At 34.7% G+C, this 21,306-nt stretch overlaps 1 protein-coding gene and 1 pseudogene across 2 annotated transcripts; one reads left to right on the plus strand and one right to left on the minus strand.

Annotated features, from left to right (window-relative positions):
- Positions 1-2,299: 2,299 nt before the first annotated feature.
- LOC144573518 (scarecrow-like protein 34 pseudogene) lies at positions 2,300-5,134 on the minus strand (annotated as a pseudogene). The gene has a single exon (XR_013518014.1). The product of XR_013518014.1 is annotated as a scarecrow-like protein 34 pseudogene (transcript).
- A 10,594-nt stretch (positions 5,135-15,728) lies between these two features.
- EMB2730 (Ribonuclease II/R family protein) lies at positions 15,729-21,255 on the plus strand. The gene is made up of 14 exons (XM_078323351.1): positions 15,729-16,094; positions 16,284-16,443; positions 16,540-16,653; positions 16,741-16,818; positions 16,900-17,028; positions 17,925-18,146; positions 18,571-18,753; positions 18,848-18,910; positions 18,985-19,091; positions 19,191-19,340; positions 19,434-19,593; positions 19,689-20,084; positions 20,175-20,399; positions 20,849-21,255. Exons 1-14 carry the CDS (start codon positions 15,862-15,864, stop codon positions 20,996-20,998), a joined length of 2,370 nt encoding a protein of 789 aa, XP_078179477.1. The 5' UTR covers positions 15,729-15,861; the 3' UTR covers positions 20,999-21,255.
- The last annotated feature ends 51 nt before the right edge of the window (positions 21,256-21,306 follow it).

Consider the following 21,306-nt stretch of genomic DNA (forward strand, 5'->3'; position numbering starts at 1 on the left):
CCGAATCTTCTCACATTCTTGTCTAATAGGATGTCTTGTGTTGTCGAATCTTAAATGGCCAATAATTGAACACCCGACACACTTATATCTAGGACCGAGATTTTTATTTTTATCCAAAAAATAAATAATTTTATTATAAATAACCACGTTTTTCGAAAATTTTTATTTCTTCCCAAACCGCATATATTCTGTGCGGCCCGAATTAAAAATTCGGACCGTATAGAATATATGCGGTCCGAAAAAAATTTTTTTTTTTTTTTTTGGATTTAAAAATTCGGACCGCCTAGAATATTTGCGGTCCGAAAATTTAATTTTTTTTTTTTCAAATGGCCTAGGCAATTTTTGAGTGATAATATCTCACGATCTGTTTAGAGATTTTGGATGAAACTTCACAGTCTTGTTCTACGATGTCAAGACTACATGTCGGTCAATTTTCATGAATTTTGAAGATGTTTTCCTATATTGACCAGGGATGCAAAGTTGGACTCAGAAGCACTTCTTTAGCAGTTCGGACAATTTTTGAGTGATGATATCTCACGATGTGTTCAAAGATTTTAAATAAAATTTCACAGACTTGTTCTACGATGTCAAGAATACATGTAGGTCAATTTTCATGAATTTTGAAAATGGTTTCCTATGTTAACCAGAGATGCAAAGTTGGACTCAGAAGCACTCCTTTAGCAGTTCGGGCAATTTTTGAGTGATGATGTCTCACGATCTGTTCAGAGATTTTAAATAAAACTTCACAGACTTGTTCTACGATGTCAAGACTATATGTCGGTCAATTTTCATGAATTTTGAAGATGGTTTCCTATGTTATCCAGGGATGCAAAGTTGGACTCAGAAACACTCCTTTAGCAGTTCGGGCAATTTTTGAGTAATTATATTTCACGATCTGTTCAGATATTTTAAATAAAACTTCACAGACTTGTTCTACGATGTCAAGAATACATGTCGGTCAATTTTCAAGAATACAAGTCTGTGAAGTTTTATTTAAAAATTGACCTACTTTGCATCTCAAAAATTGCCCGACATGTCAGTCAACAGATCGTGAGAATACATGTCGGTCAAAAATTGACATACATATCGGTCAAGAATACATGTCGGTCAACAGATCGTGAGATATATTATCACTCAAAAATTGCCCGAACTGCTAAAGGAGTGCTTCTGAGTCCAACTTTGCATCTCTGGTTAACATAGGAAACCATTTTCAAAATTCATGAAAATTGACCTACATGTATTCTTCACATCGTAGAACAAGTCTGTGAAATTTTATTTAAAATCTCTGAACAGATCGTGAGATATCATCACTCAAAAATTGCCCGAACTGCTAAAGGAGTGCTTCTGAGTCCAACTTTGCATCCCTGGTTAACATAGGAAAACATCTTCAAAATTCATGAAAATTGACCGACATGTAGTCTTGACATCGTAGAACAAGACTGTGAAGTTTCATCCAAAATCTCTAAACAGATCGTGAGATATTATCACTCAAAAATTGCCTAGGCCATTTGAAAAAAAAAAAATTAAATTTTCGGACCGCAAATATTCTAGGCGGTCCGAATTTTTAAATCCAAAAAAAAAAAAAACAAATTTTCGGACCGCATATATTCTATACGGTCCGAATTTTTAATTCGGGCCGCACAGAATATATGCGGTTTGGGCAGAAATAAAATTTTTCGAAAAACGTGGTTATTTATAATAAAATTATTTATTTTTTGGGTAAAAATAAAAATCTCGGTATCTAGGATCCCGAAAACGTTAAGATATTTCTCCATTATTCCACCAATAATGTTAAATCCACCTCCTGATACTGTTCCAGGAGAACATAATGTGGTACAAGGAGCCTGAGCTCCCTATTGCCATATTTCATTTAATTCATAGTCATGATCATCTTCGTCATTCTTGTCTGGTACGTACGATGACACATTGCTAGGCTGTCTTGTGAATTCTTTATCTTAGACATTGACTAAGGTATAAAAGAAACCTAATAACAAATAATTCCCGACTTCAAATTATATATTGATTTACTCGGGACCCTCTTTTTATTTTTATCTTATCAGTGAAGGTATGTCGTATCGATTCCTATCCTTAGCTCAGCCACTTGAGAAGATATTGTTGATTGTGTTAGACTGTGAAGTCGGTTTAATAAAAAAAAAAAAGCTTGCCCCACCATGAATAAATATTCCATAGTAGTCTCATGAGACATGCAACTTGACTCGCAAGAATCTCAGAAATTGACCCAAATAAAAAGAAAATGGGAGATTGGGGGAAAAACCCCAAATCTCATGAGACATGCAACTTAACTTGCAAGAATATCTAGAAATAAAATTATCATCATATGTACAAGCAGAACTAAGAAAATGAAAAGCCAAAATCTCTACAGTGATGAAACACTAGAGCATCATGGATACAAATGCTAGCTAAAAAGCTTGATACCAGTACACCTAAGTCTCAAATACAACTATTAACACAACAAAAGAGAACATCAGAATTAATCAAGTAAGAGTGCAATTAACAACAGAACTCACAAATGCTAAAGAGCACCACCTAGTGTAAACGATAGTTCGGTCTCCACGTTGAAAGCGCAAACAAGATTCGACCCTTCCAGCCTTGCAACAGCCACCTGTTATCTTCATCTATTATAAAATCTTTATGGTAACAAGATTGAACTTTCTCTCTCGCCTTCTTCATTATTTCTGGATTAAGCGGCAGTTGCTTAAACCCAGCTCTTATGAGTCTCACTTGCCACTGTTTGTACGTCTCAGGCCTCTCTACCCTATCTAACCCCTCGCACGAAATTACATTAACAGCCTCCCGACCGAAAACTGCCTTCTCAAGCAATTGTCTATGTGGGTCCTCCCTCGGCACATTCGTTTCCAACATGTCAAAAAGTGCAGAGAAATGGAAGACTGCTTCCCGAAACCGGGTCACAAAAAAGGGTGTGTTATACGACCCATTAACAACACCATAAATAAATACATCCGGGTTCATTTTTCTTATGGTCTTCAAAACAATGTCTCTTGGGCTCTCAGCCACCACACTCTCATCCAGTAGGGTTTTGAACCGATAAAGACAATTAACTACAAGCAACTCATCCTTCCTTATATCAAGATGCTCTACTCTTACATTCTCCCATCTTGCAGCAATGGCTTTGAATTCAAACGGGACGTTAAAAGTACGGGCATAATCAGCTAAACGGGCACCAGTTTCCTCAATCCGCTCGGCTGGGCGGAAACCCGACTGTGGCAAGTCAATACCTGTAATCCGCAATTTGGGCGGCCTGTCAGACTGTTTAGACAGCCGTTGAATAAGACATGGCCACTGAAACCCATGATAAATCCCAAAATCTATAATATGAACTGTTGTGGCATTTTGCACGGCATCTAGTGTAGTTTGGTTAGAGAAGAAGTGAGAGATTTTTTTGATAGGACTTGCCGCAAGGTACAGCTGGTACGCTTTTAGGATATCAGTTGAGGGAATTGGTTTCATAATGAAGGATTGGTAAATCTGACTGCCAGTCCCTGCCAGGCGGGCCTCCAGCCCATCAGCAAAATAATGTGCCAGCCTCTGATCCGCATCTCCGGTCACTGAAGAGTGTTGTCTCAGCTGTTTTAAAAACTCTGCAGCACATCTACGATCATCAGTTGCGACCGCTTGAGCGCAAGATGAGAGGAGTGTTGTGAGATCTACTACATCCTTCTTTGACTGCCTGTTTCTGCGACCTTTTGTGGGGCCATTCGACTTAGAGTGGTTGCAGTGCCTGCCTGTCTTGTTCTGTAGTGCTTCACGCAACTCTTTAACCCCTTTTGAACAAGTTTCACCGTTACATAGAAGTACCTTGTCAAACAAGTCACGGGCAAGTACTGATTCTTCCGGGTTTCCTGCTGATTGTTTGTTAAATCTAGTTTCTTCAGAATCCAATGCATCTTCAGTGTACTCATGCTTCTTGCCTCTATGGGTTGTGCTTCCTTTTTCTCTTTCTCTTTCTCCTTCTTTTTCTTTTGCTATTTTGTTTTCTTTTTCGGGTCTAATTTTAACAGGGGGAGAATTAGAAATCCTGTTAGTCTGTAAGTCAATAATCAACATTTCTCCGTTTGGGAGGAATTTATTAGCCTCTTCGACACCCTTATTGAACTGCCAAATGGGTTGGGTTTGTAACGATTCGTCTAGAATATCCAACACATCTGAGGCAGTGTTATTACTGTTTGTAGAAGAGAAGGAAGACTGAGCAGAATAGTCTGCAGGAGGTGTGTTTAAGTTTGTTTCTAGCGAGAAAAACTGATCCAAATCAAAAGACACTGCATTGGCATTATCCAAGAAGGGGCTATTATCACAGCAATTGCAATCATAATTAATCAAACTATCTACAAAGGTGTCGTCTGGGCTTTCTGAGCTGTTGATAGAGGGCAAAGGAGGTTGATCAGGAGACGGTAAAGAATTTGATTCCAGGATTTCAAGAAATGGTTTTTGTGCTGCTAAAAGATCAGGGTTTTCTGGATATTGCTCAAATTTTTCTTCAATATCTTCTTCCATCAGTATACGGCTAATATAGTTAAAATCTATGTCAGAGAACATCAGTGGATCCTCTGACAAATCCAATTGTGGTTTCAGGTTTTGGTTCAGATCCGTTACGGGGCTCTGCACAAGAGAGGTTGCTGTAACATTGGGTGTAACAGGTATCAGGGTCGAGTCAGAGAACCCGTTTTGGTAAGGTGATACTGGTAAGAACCCCGGGTTTACATCTTCTGATGAATAAAATTCATTACTACAAACAGAAATTTGAGGAGACATTGAAGAAACTGGTGGGAAATATTTAAATTCGGGATTGACTGTTAAGAAATCGTAGATGCTGGTATCCATGGTCATTGATTTTGAATATTTTCCCAAAATTATCAAAAATTTTGGAAAATTGGACAGTTGAGACTTTCTGATTTAAACAGCAAACTAATTAGGGGAAGCAAAAGTCAGAAAATGGGTTGCTGTGAAATTAGCGTACCTCGGAGAAAACCTAGAGGAGAAAGAGAGAGAAATAGAGAGAGAGAGAGTAGTTGTAGACTTGTAGTTTTTTGAGGCGTAGGTATCTCGCATTTTCCGATTATTTAATAACCACCAACAAACTGTAGAGAGAATAAGTTCAATGAATCAAGCAGATAAATGCAATGATTTATTGCCAATGGGTTATTATGGGATCTTTTTAGTAATTTTTTTATAGTAACAAGCATTTTGTAATCATATGGTCGTGAAAATTTACTTGTTCCGGTGTCATAATGACTGGAGAATTCCAGTCAAAATTTTACACGTGGCACTTCCATTGTGACCTCCCGAATTTTTTATTAATAGAAATAAAATAAATTAAATATTTAAAAAAACACTACTTTTGAGTTTTTGCGAAAACTAAGTAGATCGGGCTCTGTAAACCCGTCCCACCGGACGGGTCCAATTGACCCGTCCCGGTTAATCGGATTAGCCGTTAACCAACATCACGGAAAAAAAAAAAAAAAAAATTCCCGGACGGGTTTAAGCATCCCGTCCCGGGCCTGAAAAAAAAAAAAAAAAAAAAAAAAAGAAGAAAATCCGGACGGGTTAAGTAACCCCGTCCATAATTTCAAAGATTATATTATATTATTATATTATATTATATTATATTATATTATTATATTATATTATTATATTATATTATATTATATTATATTATGATTTTTATATATATTATATATATATATTTTTTATATTATATTATTATATTAATATACTTATATATATATATTATATTATGAATAGAACTAGTTTAGTTGTGCTTAAGTTCCCCAAAGTGTTTGGTGAGCTTAACTCCAAAACTTATTAAATCGGTTTCAAATGACGAATCCAAACCGTTAGAACCTGCCTATCTTGCGAGTGATGCATCTACATATGAAAATTTTAAACGTTCAAATTAATTTAGTATAAAGTCAAGCGGTAAAAAAACATTCAAAAAATAAATGCACTAAAATTAATTTATTAATCTTTTAATCTTGACCGCTTGACTTTATACTAAATTAATTTGAACGTTTAAAATTTTCACATGTAGACGCATCACTCGCAAGATAGGCAGGTTCTAACGGTTTGGATTCGTCATTTAAAACTGATTTAATAAGTTTTGGAGTTAAGCTCACCAAACACTTTGGTGAACTAAAGCACAACTAAACTAGTTCTATATAATATATATATATAAGTATATTAATATAATAATATAATATAAAAAATAAAAAATATAATATATATAAAATCATAATATAATATAATATAATATAATATAATAATATAATATAATATAATAATATAATAATATAATATAATATAATATAATCTTTGAAATTCTGGACGGGGTTACTTAACCCGTCCGGATTTTCTTTTCTTTTTTTTCTTTTTTTTTTTCCAGGTCCGGGACGGGATGCTTAAACCCGTCCGGGAATTTTTTTTTTTTTTTCCGTGATGTTGGTTAACGACTAATCCGATTAACCGGGACGGGTCAATTGGACCCGTCCGGTGGGACGGATTTATAGAGCCCGATCTACTTAGTTTTCGCAAAAACTCAAAAGTAGTGTTCTTTTTAAATATTTAATTTATTTTATTTCTATTAATAAAAAAATTCGGTTGTGACCTCGGGGCCCCTGCGGCTCTCGGCGTGGAATTCACATCCTCTCCAATACCTGATAAGGGAATCTTTTACAATTACTAGATCTGAACCGTACTTTTTAACTTGGCACAAATCTCAAAGCCCAAAAATACAGCCCCCTACAGTGACCCGAATCCCAAGCTGATTGCGATTTAATCTCAAACCGTAAAGTAAGTAATCCTCTGCAATATCTGTGCAATACCTGAGAGGATATGGATTCCTCGGCGTGTTCCCACGTGAATGCCTCAGGCATGAGTACTGTGTTGGAAAAATATTAACTAACCAACTAATTTTAAATCTGAATTTTGATCAATAAAATAAATAACAATTATATTAAAAATATAATAAAGAATATAATTAAAACTTTATTACCCGGAGCTGCAAAATGCGGACCTAAGACAACTTCCCGTCCTAAGCGCAGGAATAATCGATTAAGCTTGCCCCAAGTTACGCCGGTATTCCTCTACCTTTGGGCGCAACCGTGGTAGAGGTTGATGTAGCTTCTTTCAACAATGATAGCAGAATAATATGTTTTCTATAAAGAAAATATGTGTTTGTGGGAGAATAGAAATTGAATTTATGAAATATGGAGCTAACAGGAAGAAGAGAGTATATTCATTATTAGATGATTGCTCTCCAAATGGTATGTATTATTTATAGGCAAAACCATAGATATCAATCAATTTGTGCATTCATGACTATTAAAAATTATATTCAATATATTACCGTTTCATTCATTATTAAAAGAAATTGAATATGAAAATATGAATGGAAATGAAACGGTCTCATTGAATAAATGGTAATCATGCACATACAGAAACTCAAATGGATTTTATTTCCTGCGCAAGCTCTGGTGCAAGTTATTGTCAATTAATTCAATTGATTATGAGTAAATGCTAAGATTTAGGAATTGCATCCACACCTTGCTCTCTACCATATTTATATGATTTGATTTTCTGTGGCAATGAAATAGAGAGCTTTCGTATGAAAATTGAATCATACAACTAATTCACAAATAGCTCCATAATTCATAAAGTTAAAAACCATTAATATTAAAATAAATATTATTTAAATTTTGAATTTTAAAATAAATTTCTAACATACTGGAGAGGCACTTTGTCTTGTTAATGGAGAGCGTATCTTTTATATCGTACGGAGGAGGTTTTTTATAAATAACAGTCCATAAAAAAATGACAGAGATCAACTTATTTTTACTGTTAACCTGCGTGAAACTTTTTTTCGCTTTTATTTTTTTAACAATTCCGTAATAAAATAACAAGTTGTTTTATCCAAAAAGAAAAATCTCATCTTTTTATTCAGCGAATATAAGTAAAATGTAACAAAATTGATAGAATGCTGATTTATTACAACTAAAACATGAAATTCGATTAAAAAAAAAAAGTTGTAACTAAATTAGCAAAGAAAGAGAAAATGATTAAAGGATGAAAAAAAAGCTCACATCTTTATCATAGACTCGTAGTTATTAAAAAATCCTCGTACGCGAAGCTTCCTACTACGTACTCGGTCAGATCCATCCGTACCGTCAATTTGCGCAGATCGTCAATAATTGGAATCCGTATCACCTCAGGTACCTGAGATGCAAGTCCGACCGTTTTTATAAATTGGCACGAATCTCAAAGCAGAGCTCCACAGTCCACAGTCTTAATAGGCACCGGATTGATTTGGAGTGCGTATCCGGCTATCCGCGGCCCGGATGGGATTAATCTGGACCGTTCGTTTTTCTAACTTGCACCTCAGTCCTCAGGAACCTGAGGGGACACGGACTCCGATAATTATATCCTTCAACCTGGTGATGGTTGAGGTTCATTCCTCTATTATTTTTCTGTGCCGGGTCATAGATGGCTAATTCTAATTGAACAGTAGTTCTCTATGAATTTGGACAGTAATGATCGTTACAGACAATCATTTTACTCACTTACTGAGCTTCATTATGATTTATGAATGTCGCTCCAGCTTGACTTCTCAGTGGATCTCATTATCGGCCGACTCCCGTACAATTTCACAAAAACCAGTTCCAACATGTTAGTATACACCGTAGATTGTAAGTCTTGGAGCTTCTAGAAACTATCTCAAAGATCTAGAACTAAACCTTGACACTGAGTCTATGAATTTTGGCTATATATAAACTTAATAAAGTCTATGAATTTTGGCTATATTGAAACATTCCAGCTCGTGCTTATTAGTTAGTCGGCACTCAGCGGGAAGATGAATATATTATATATGCTTCCTATGCTGAAATGGAGGTCGATGGTCAAATTTGTTCATAGCATAGTGACTAACTTAATAGTTTGGAAAAGATTCGGCAGAATTAAAAATTCGTGATTCGGGTATAATTCGGATATAATTCGGAAATAATTCGTTTTTGTAAATACCAAATTATTATAATTCGGGTATAATTTGGGAATAATTCAGAATGACTTATAAATTTTGCAATTTATATTATAATTGAACAGTAGTTCTCTATCAAATTATAAGACAATAACTATAACAATTCACTAAAAATTAACTTTTATTCCTACCATATCCACGTGTCTCATTCAAAATTAAAATTATATATACATTTGCTAACTTTTTTCAAAAAGCATGCCTCACCCCACGTGGTGGGCCCCACTGCTATGCAAAGTAGAGGAGAAATAGCTCACAGCTAGCCTTTTTGTAAAGGAGAATTGGGACCAGCAGAGAACGCGAATACTTTGAATAAAACGCGAATAGTTCGTAAAATTCGTAAATCTTGCGAATTATTCGTGAATTACACGGTAAAAGTTCGGTCAAGCAAATTATTTGCTATTCAGTTCGGTAGTATCAAGAAAACGTTTTATTCGCAAATTATTCACTAATAAAACGCGAATGTTGTTACTATGGTTCATAGAGGACAGTGGCAAATTGTGTAAGGCTAAATGGTGTCAACGTCTCCCATGACCATTAGTATTTGACAATGGAGGTACAATTGCATTGATGTATATATATGTTCACAAGTTAATTGTCTTCATTAATAGAGACAGAGTTAAGAAAATTAAATTGGAGTGCTGAAACATAAAATGTATTATGTGACGGTAGTAATTTTTTTTTTTGAAAAATTTGACAGAGACTGTCAAGATCATTGTATTAAATAAAAGGGTAGCATTACATCAGCTCATTCAACACTAGACTCCAACTCCAATCAAAAGCTAAGTAAGAAGAAAATGAGAAAAGAAAAAAGAAAGGAAAAAATATAAATAAACTAAAATGAATGAGGAAATTTGTACTCCAACTCCAACTCCAATCAAAAGCTGCTGCCACTGTTACTGCCGTTTGTGCCTCCTGTGTTGCATTTGTCCTCAGCAATTTTTACTCCACAGCACCATCTCTTGTACACATCTCCCGGCCAGTGCACTAGCAGAAATTTTGTCAGCTTCAAAGATGTATCTGTTTCTCTGCTTCCAAATAAACCAGCTTATACACATGAAGTAGCAGCTCCAAAATTTTCGTTTACAACCCCCCAAATTCTTTACATGTTCCCAAGAATTGATCCATACTTGAGTCACTGTATCAGCCGGTACCATGATTCTTCTTCCCATTAGAAATGCTGAAACATAAAATGTATTATGTGACGGTAGTAATTTAAAACATGAATACCATCTAAAGTGTAAGAATAAATTTTAAAAAAACTTGGTCATATTGACATTCGGATTCAACATGTCAACGGCCAATCCCAGATATGGTGGGGGGGCCATGTGGTCGGCCGATTGTTTAATCGACCGTGATTTTATATTTTTTACCGTATTTTGTTCTGCAGTAAAAAAAAATCAGAGAGATCAAATATAAAACCAACATGGCAAGAGGAATCTCACGGCAGATTATTTTTTGTATGTTATCTTTGTTCTTTTGTATATCAAATATTATTATGCCGATTATCAGGCAAGTTTGCCGAAATTTTAATTTATTAATATCCAATATTCATATCAAATTTTCAACAAAATTCTGAAAATAACCAATCCGTCAAATTATTTGATGGATTTGGATTGCCAAAATTTCAATGAAAAACAACTTTCAACGGATATAGAATTTCTAATTTTTTTATTTTAATTAAATAGAAAAAATTATGATTTTTCTATTTTTCTATTAAAATATTTTTATATATTTTTAGAAAATAGATAGGTACTATAGAATTGAATTCACTACAAAAACTACGACAGATAACTCGAATCAACACTTTTCTTAGATAGACAATAGGTGAAGTAGTCATAGGAGATGTAAATTGAGATGTCACGTGATGTGTGATGTGTGATGTGCAAGGGAATATTAGTCATACCGTATGAGTATATGGCATCTAAAGAGAATTACAAAAAGGGTAGTGCAAAACAAACCCACTAAGGTCTGAAATAAGTGGCAAGCTCCTTAACATGTCACTAGTATTGTGCCCGTGCATTGCAACGGAAACACAAAATAAGTTGATATTTTCATATTAAAAAAACAAAAAGAAAAAAAGAACATATTAATCTCAACTATCTAAATATTACATTTCCAAAAGAAAAAATGTTATCGAAAAACATACAAGTAACAACTAGCTACTTTAAAGCATCCATGACTTCTAATTTAAAACATAAAAGGCACCTACCAACCCACCTTTTGCAAGCAGGTAAATAGAAAAAGGCAAGGGGCCTATTCGTGACTTTCTCTCTTTTGTCCAGGTCCTCTTTTTACCGGCAATATGGTAATGCTCTAGAAATTGAATTAAAATTATAATACAGAAATGGCAATGCAAAAGCTAACTAAACCACAATTAAGATCCTAATTAAGCTGCTGAGGAAATAAAAAGTAGCCTGAAACAATTGATAAATAAAAAGTAGCCTGAAACAATTGTTTTTCTCTAGATTGCTGGTTCAACAATAACATGAGATAATTGATAAATAAATAAATAGTTTAGAAATAAGTAGAAATCTTCTAATTTTAGAGCCTAAACAATATAATGAAGAACATGATATCCCATCAATTCTTACATATATCTTTCAGCAAATAAGAAATTTTCAGTTTAACAATTCAAGTAAAGTGTTATTGGAATTTTAACATACCTTCAAAGTACCATTTGTTGGAAAAGATCCTCTATTGTTTGTTCTAGAAGCACAGAAAGAGTGGACACCTAATTCATAAGAGACAAAAAAATATTTATACTCTAAGAAGGCTAGATGATCATCAACACAAGTGGATCCCTTTATTAACTTTCTTATTAATTTTTAGAAGTTGAGATTGATTGGTATATTCTAATTAATTTGTTAAAAAAATAATAATAAATCTACTCTAAATGCAAATACTTACTTATTTTTAACATGTCATGGCAATTCTAGAAAAATATGAGAAGGATGTTAAGAATAATAAATATGTTATCTAAATGGATTGTTTGGACTGGTACATGACATAGAAGACTTGTAAAGTACTATTTTCAAAATAGTATAAGACAAAGAAGGTTGGTAAAGAAGATTGGTACACTACTGTTTTTATTTTTTATTTTTTAACATTTCATATATATCTAGAAGCATAAAATTGAGATCAAAACTTAGAACCATATTCTTTCATTATTTGAAAATAAGAAAGATATGTGTATACGACAAAATCTCTTGAATCTATGTGTACTGTATAGATTATTCAACATCAAACTTTTGAAAGACAATCACAAAATACTTGAAAATTAAGTATTTTTAGTTTTTAACAACTCCTTACACATAGCTCCCTTATTCTTATTTATTTACATTTCTTTTTACTATGATTTGTAACAATAAGCTTGTTTATTTTAGAATCACTAAATACTCTGCATGAGATGAACTTGTGCTGGTCATTGCACTTTTATCATTTATGTTTTGCCTATTTACATGTGCATTCTTCAAATGATTTAAAAAAAATGCACCTATTGATTTGTAACAATGATTACTGCATATAATTTTGTATAAATCTACATCTCATGAACACCATCTATCCAAAAACCTAGATTCATATTTACAAAAAAAAATCAGAATATATAATCCTTTACATACTATAACAATCAGAATACCTAATCCTTTACACACAAAAAAAAAAAAAAAACATTACACATGTGAGCCACAAGTAACACCTTATTAAACATGTACATGTACCAGTTATTATTGTTTTTGGATGATACATAATCAAAATCCATAATATAAAATTGCTTATAAGAAAAACTTTGCTTATGACAAATTTATCTTGCAAGCTGTTATTGTGGAGGCGGGCTACCACTACTGGGGCCTAATTGCCAAATGCTAGAGGAATATTTTTATATGATTATAAGATATCGGTACCGTGAGGAATGGTAATGGATACATATGGTACCAATGTTTAGTTTGCTTTGTTGGTAATATCTCAAATTGGATGTTATATATCCTATGGATATAATATGAAATTGGTGGCTCTAGCAAGCAATTTTCACAAATAGAAATAAAAATACTTTATTTTAAGAAACAAAGTTTGCAGTGTCACACCATTAATCAAGTTTAATATGTCAATAGATGCAAATTCGAATTTAAGCTGCAAAATGATAACACAATTCCACAAAAATCTCCCTAGAGTGAAACAACTAATTGCGTAAACAAAACAAAACAAAAATTAGACAAAATGTTTAACATTTCAGAGAGAATAGCTACAGTGCCTTCGGGGATTATCTTAATAATCCAATTCGCAAGCTCCTATTCCTTTAGTTGGAGGGATTGAGAGAGAGCAAGATGGGGCCACGGGGTATTATACAGTGTAAATTTATCACGGCAATATGTATAGAAACAAAAAAAAAGAGAAATAAGAAAATAAAGAAAAAATCGATTTCCAATCAGCATAGAAACGAAGAAGGAAACAAAGAAATAAAAAAAGAAAGGTAGAGTCTGCTCAATTGAAAAGGGAGAATTAAGGAAACAAGAAATATATGGCTAAATTTTGAAGTCTGCTCAATTTTAATTATAATTTATCGTGTGGCAGTATGTGCGGCAAACATATTTTTAACTGAATTTAGACTTCTACACATAAAACATATGTATTTAATCGAAATAAGACAAATTATGTGATTGGATGGTTGAGATTAAATCTGAAATTTCATCTTTCAATCGTAGTTGTTGGGGGATCGGACACCCAATGTGCTTAATAATAGAATAGAGATATGCTTCAGCATCCTCTCACCCAATTATTTTTTTAAAACAATTAGCATATTATAATAGTCATTATGAAATGTGGACAATGTAGAATCTAATACAATCTTAATCTACGAACTACCTTCCTTTTGAATGTCTTCACAATTGGAGATTTTTGTACAATTTGTCAGTCACTCCCTCAAGTGTTTCACTTCTTGACTATTATTGGTTAATAAAAGTATAAGCAATTTTATTTTTCTGTATATGACATTTTTCTTTATATTTTGCGAAGACTTGGCAATGTGAAGTATCACATTTCTCACACTTCTCTGCAACATAATTAAACATGCCATTGTTATGTCCCCACTGAAGGGATTGATGTTAGCCTTAGGGGATTGCTAGTATGAGATGTTTGATTAGCATTGTTGTCATTACTAATTGTTTGTCCAAATTCATGCAACAATTCCATCATCTCTAAACTATCTGAGTCCAAATTATTTGTGATTGGAATGGCAAGATATGTAGTTATTTCTTCATCACACGTTGCTATGTTACTTCCATGGCTCTAAATCAAGGAAATTTCTTATGCCGATAGTTTTTGTATATATTTTTTTTCATCTTACTGGAAAAAAAAAATCAGAGCAATTGTTGTTACAAATCAATGAAAAATATGGATCATAACATGAAACATAAGAAGTGCACTATCATACTTAGCAATAATCCAACTAGATGAACAAATCATTAATCAAAATTGTAACTAAGAAGCTCCATAAATGATAAAAAAAAAATGGCATTACCACAACAAATTTCATTAAGTGTGTGTTGGTCAATGACTTCAAATAATTGTTTTGGAACCGTTGCAACAAAAGCAATAAGTCAATAAGATAGAGAATTTATAGTTGAAGAAATATACTTTCAATGACAGAGTGACAAATATTGGCAATGGAGGATTCGAAACATTAGCTAATTAGACCTTATAAGCTAAATAAGTAAGAGGAAGTGATAAATATTATACATGACTAGGTTTTGCTACAATCATAATTTATTTTCTTATTCGGCTGAGACAATATTGTCTTAAGCACGAGTAAGCTGTCAATGACGATTTAACTACCAAATTGATAAAAACAAAAGAGGAGAAAGATGAAACGGAAAACCACTGCAAGATAAATCTCATTTCAAAGAGTAATTCACGTTCATCTAACTCATAATTTTAGTTTCACAAATTTTCTAGTAGATCGTCAAAAATTGTGATTGGAATAAATGAAGAAACAAATTTGTTCTCCTTTGAAAGCGTGCACAAAAAGAAGGTGAAAGAGTATTAAAATGAGAATGAAGCTGTTACATCAGCAAAAAAAGAGATAAATATGATCGTATCCAATTCTCAATTTCCACTAAAATTGAGAAAAGTCAAAGAACTTCATATTTTATTTCATTCTAATTCTTCTATTTCAGCTCATTTCATTTTTATTTGGTTAGATTCAGAGTTATATAGCGCGCTATAGCGGCACTATAGCGTTTTCGGACCATAAAAGCTATGACGCTACTAATGTTATAACACACTATAGCGCGCTTAACGATACAATAAGACAATATAATTGTTTTTTTTTGAATAGTTATGCGATGACACAATAAATGTTATTTAAACCTCTAATTCCGCTATTTTACAATAGCCGATCAGGGCGATAGAGTTTTGAATTAAAAGTTTGAGTGGGATGGTTAATGGTTTGGTGGTCAAAAAATAGTATAATGAATTTTGTGATAAATTGCTAATGAAAGAGAGGGCTTACGTGGAATATATTTGCAGCTATGTGAAAATATCTTGAAAAAAAAATCTAGCTCTTGGTTGGATTGACGGTTGAGATGCTGATTCCAATCGGATCCAAATTCATCCAAGAAAAAACTCAAACCCAAATCCGACTTGTTTATCACCCTTCCCTCCCTCCCTCATCCGCTTTCTAATCCCCTTCTTCCCTAAAACCCTTACCCCTTACCTCTTTTGTTTCCTCCATCTGCATGGCCATGCAACCCTAGAAGAATTCCCACTTGCATTCAGGCCGCCGTCTATCCCAGGACAACTCCATGGCAAACCGAACCATGAGCTTATGCTCCATTCTCGGTTTCTTTCATCACCGCTCCTTAACAAGGTGTAACAGTAACAGCCTAGGGTTTGTTCATCCTGATTCAAGGTTTTGGTCTTTTAACTTGAGCTTAAGTTTCACCGGTGGTGACCAGACCCGGTTCCACGGTAGTCTCATGGATTTAGTTATGGAGGAATTGCAGTATCAAAAAAGGAGAACTCGGGCTTCATCCCAGTATGGGTTTTTCTCCTTTCAGTTAACTTCTGAATTTTTTTTGGTGCATATAAAAATCATAAGCAAGCATTTGTACTCTCAGTTTGTTGCCAGGACCAGATGCCAGTTCTTAAAAAAAAATGTTTTTTTAGTGCTAGCTGATCAAGTTTAGTTCAAAATTATTACCATTGACAAATAAATTTTTGGCAGAGCGGGATTAACAAGCATAAAGGATGGGCCAGAGATAAAAGCAGAGAATAAGACCTTGCAAAAGGGAACATTACTCGAATTTGAAAAGGATTCAGAGAACCTAGTTTTGGCAGTGGTGCATAGCCATGATGAAAAGCAAAATTGGATTGTTCATGATCAGGTTTGTACTACTTAATTTTGAACAAGATTACTCCTCATGTTGATTTTGTCTTATATCATTGACCATTATCATAATTGCTACTTTTCCTTTGCACAGAATGGCTTTGTATCCTCAATAAGGCCACATCAGATCACATATATTGTACCTGGCATTGAAGTAACTGAATACTCTGATATCGCTGATTTTGCAAAGAAAGCTGAAGAATTATTGGTACACACTATGTATAATGTATGATCCTACGTTAACTTCTAATGAGATTATGATATGCTAACTTATTTTGCTTCTTTCTCCTGAAAGGACCCGTCAATCTTGGAGTGTGCTTGGATGGAGGTTTTGGAAAGGAACCAATGGGCAACTATGGAAGAGATAGCTGAGGTTTAATTTATATTATAATGCTTGTGTTGTTCTTTTTTTATTTTAATCCTTAATATAATCCAATATGCACGTATATGTTAGATCATGTATGGCAGTACTGGTCCTTTGGAGTGCTACTGTACACATGTGCTTTTATCAAGAGATGACATCTATTTTGGCTTAGGAGAATTTAGAGATTCTTTAGTTTATGACCCCAGATCTACTGATGAGGTATGATCTCTTCTTTTTTCTTTTCACTTGTGCTTTTTAGGGGTCTTATTTTGTTTGGGTCGTGCCATTGTTGTTGTCATATTAAAGTTATATTTCTTTGCCTCACAAAATTTTAAAATATATTATATCTCGCCTAAAATTCCCTCTCCAATAACTATTACATTAATACCCCTATCGTTGCAAACATGGGGATGAATTTATCAAAAATAATTGTGTACACATGAGAGAGAGAGAGAGAGAGAGAGAGAGAGAGAGAGAGAGAGAGAGAGAGAGCGCGAGAGGGAGAGGGAGAAATGTTAATATGAGTAATTTTAAACATATTGTTTAAATGGCAAGATTGGCATGATTTAAATTTTGTTTTGAGTGGTTTTGAAAGATGCTAATTTGAGATTTTGTAGGATAGAAATGATGTAATATCCTTGAGTGAGTTGAGGATATTACTCAATTAATTTGGAGAATTTTGGTCATATTCAATCTGGATACTGTTCTGTTTACCAGACGAATGATTGTAACACCAGAGAAATTTGGAGAGAATAATAGATGATAAATTGGAGAATAATGCTTAAGAGAAGAGAAATGTCTCAATTCAATTCATAGCGTATTGATTCTTACAATGCTTTAACTATTTATAGCAATTCAGAGAAACAATTTATTGAAGAATTGCCCTCTGCAGTATCCGTTAACGAAACAACCTACCTGTTTCTTTTTGTCATTTCTCTCCATTTGGCTTTAAAAGGACATCTCCATTTAATTTGCATATCCCCCTGTCGTTGTCCCTGCTATGTCAGTTTATTTGAATACGAAGGTCACTCAGTGCTCCATCACTAGTTTTGTTTCTGGCACATAAAAATCCAGTATCAGAGAAAGATGAATCTTTACTTTCCGAATGATAGTAGGTGGAGGAGCTTATAAAGAGAAAAATGATAGAGGAGATAGCAGAGAAGGAGCTTGACGATTTTGTGCAAACTCTGTACTCTGCCAAGGCCTTGCCATATGAATCCAAGCCGGCCAAAAGCTCGTGGCTAGTTGAGGCCAAGGTTAGAGAGATGATTGAATCCCTCGTTGGATTTGCTACTGGCAACTGTAAAAGTGAAGAACAAAGAGAACTAGCCAGAAATGTAATTTTTCTTATTCATACTCTTTCTTTTTCTTTCATACTTTTCTGCCATTCAGATTGAATAATTTCTGCTAAATTTTATACTAAGGTACAGGCCCGTTAAATTTGACCAAATTTCCCCTTAATGATTGCTATAATAGAAAAGGATTGGCTAATTTGAATGTTGGAAACCAACAACTAAATTTCTTCAGTTTGATTTCATAAATATCAGTTTTGGGGTTGTCCTGCCAAATGACCTAATGCTAAGTCTCAGGATTTAGCTTTGGTACTATTTTCATAGAAATACTCTTTTCTAGTATGAGTGCGACCAATGTTGGAAGTTCATTTGCATGTACATCAACAGATATATGTGGAAAATTTGCATAAAGCTCCTCTTTTTATCTGTAAATATCAACTGTGCGGATAAAACCAAAATTAAATGACAGATACTAAGCACGATGGGAATGTCCAAGACGAGTTCTGCTGCAGTTGGGCTTCTAATGGATATTGGATATTTCCCTATCCATGTAAATCTCGATGTATTAAAGATGAATATACGAACTGAGCATGATTACAAAACTCTATTGGCTGCAGAACAAATACTGGCACGCACTTCTGATCCTGACGAGGTAATTACTAATCTAGAATATCTGGTATATTGTATATCACCATGTAGAACTTCTTTTTAAAATTATTTTTGTTTTGATTATTTTTTTCTTTCAGCATATCAGGACTGATCTCACATCATTAAAGGTGTATGCAATTGATGTTGATGAGGCTGATGAGGTATAGTTGTTTGACTTCTATTCCTTTCTTTGATCAGGAGTTGAGCAGTTGAAGTAATTCATTTCAAAATCCAGGTAGATGATGCATTAAGTGCAACGAGGCTTTCAGATGGTAGGATTAAGGTCTGGATTCATGTTGCTGACCCGGCAAGCTGGGTGGACCCTTTCGGCACCTTGGACAAGTTATTATATTTTCCTACTTAGCACAACCCCCCCCCCCCCCCCCCCCCCCCCCCCACAACCTGACCTAAGCTAATCTCTTTCTAAATATTGCGAAACAGGGAGGCACATCGCAGAGCAACATCTATATATCTACCGACTGCCACGATATCAATGTTTCCGGAAAAACTGGCCTTGGAGAATATGAGCTTGCGTCAAGGCAAACTCTGCCGGGCTGTCAGTGTCTCAGTTGTTTTAGACCATGATGGAAAGTAAGCTTAGATATCAAATTTTATCTTTACTGTTTTACAGCTGTTTTTTTTCCTTCCTTTATATATGTTTACCTGCTCTACTTTGGTGTGCAGTATTATGGAATATGCTGTAGAGAATACAACAATTAAGCCAACCTACATGCTAACATATGAGAGTGCAACGGAATTGTTGTATCTAAACCTAGAAGAGGAGGCGGAGCTACAGATTCTCTCGGATGCTGCTAGCCTGCGCTACAAGTGGCGCCATGATCATGTAATATTTTTTGTATTTTGTAAACAAGTAACTTCAGATAAAAATGTTGTCCTGCCCCCCATTTCAAAATAAAATGAGATGTACTATTTATGCAGGGTGCATTAGACGCAACCATGCCAGAGGCACGTATCAAGGTGTCAGACCCTGACAACCCGGACCCCACCATTTCTCTCTACACAGAAGGAGACAACTCAGCGAAGCGTCTTGTGACAGAGATGATGATTCTCTGTAATGAGGTCATTGCAGACTTTGGTTCATCAAATGGTATCCCGTTACCATACCGCGGTCAGCCCCAGCCAAATATTTCCGACTACTCAGCCTTTGACAAGCTGCCAGCGGGGCCCGTCAGGAGTTTTGCTTACATCAGGGTTATGCGGGCCGCCGAGATGAATTTTTATGGACCGATATCGCATGCTACCCTCGGAATTAATGGATATGTTCAATTTACTTCACCGATTCGGAGATATGTTGACCTTCTTGCTCATTTTCAAGTAAGGTTTTTCCCCATGATTTTTCTTTAATTGGGAAAAATTGACTTATTTGACCTTCTTTCTTTTTCTTTGTTTTTTTTTTGGGTTTAGGTAAAGGCATATCTTAGAGGGCAGGTTCTACCATTGTCAGCTAGGGAGCTAGAAAAACGAACAGTTGTTGCAAACATTCACATGAAGATCACAAGACGACTTCAATCAACAAGTCTACGATACTGGTTATTAGAATATTTGAGGCGACAACCTAAAGATAAAACGTACCGAGCTCTGATTCTTCGTTTCATCAATGATAGAACAGCCACTGTGCTATTATTTGAGGTACATCTCATATTATAAGTGTTTTAATATGTCTATTTTTTCAGTTTTTACTCCTGTTTTGTTCTTCTTTTTTCTTGTGGTGAGGGGAGAGGGGGTTACATGCATGTGAGTTCTATAATAAAATATTATGATGTAACGGTTATACATTACCGGTAAATCCAGAATTCCCAAATAAGTAATTGTAATGGATAGAACCACGGTCTTAATTGCAGTGGCACGAGCTGTCTCTCTACGGAGAGGTCGCAAGTTCAATCTTTGAGAATAACATCTAAAATATGCTGGGTTGTACTGGGGCCCTTTAATAAAAAAAAGAGTAATTTGATTGGATGAAAGTAGGTATTCTTGAAGCAACTGCTGTAATAACCTACCAAGGGTGTAATGAATACATTCAAGGGAAGCTGATAATTCAACATTCCTTTGTGGAAATTCTAATTCTTATGTTATGACAGGTTGCTTTACAAGAAACTTGTGTGGTGTCGTCTAAAGAGCGTGATGCAGGGGATCAAATTAAAGTTGTTGTGATAGCATCTAATCCCCGTAAAGATTACCTTATTTTACGGGAGTGCGTATCCTCTGAGATTATCTCAACTTTTGCGTGACCGACGTGTCCGGTGCCTATTTGGGGGTGATGTAGGGGGTCAGTATTATGTGCGCTTTGAGACTCGTGCAGTGAGTATTTAAACGGTTGGGATTTTCCATAAAGTCATGCAAAGTTTGAGATATCTCAGAGGATACGAATTCATTTTACGGGAGGTATAAGACAAATTATGTATTCCAAAATCATTCGGACCGTGCTGGGCTTGTGTTGGATCTATAGAATGAAATTTGAATTCGAGAAATTCATGATTATGAAAAAGAGAAGTATTTTTGTTAATGTTTGCTGAAAAGTGAAAACAGATGCAACCTC

This window comes from Carex rostrata, chromosome 2 (assembly GCF_964058835.1).
Source record: "Carex rostrata chromosome 2, lpCarRost1.2, whole genome shotgun sequence".
Lineage (NCBI taxonomy): Eukaryota > Viridiplantae > Streptophyta > Magnoliopsida > Poales > Cyperaceae > Carex > Carex rostrata.

Coding starts and splice junctions, on each gene's coding strand:
- EMB2730 (XM_078323351.1), top strand. CDS start 15,862: ATGGCAAACCGAACCATGAGCTTATGCTCCATTCTCGGTTTCTTTCAT. Junction 16,819..16,899: donor CTATGGAAGAGATAGCTGAG/GTTTAATTTATA, acceptor CGTATATGTTAG/ATCATGTATGGCAGTACTGG. Junction 19,092..19,190: donor CCTTTCGGCACCTTGGACAA/GTTATTATATTT, acceptor ATTGCGAAACAG/GGAGGCACATCGCAGAGCAA.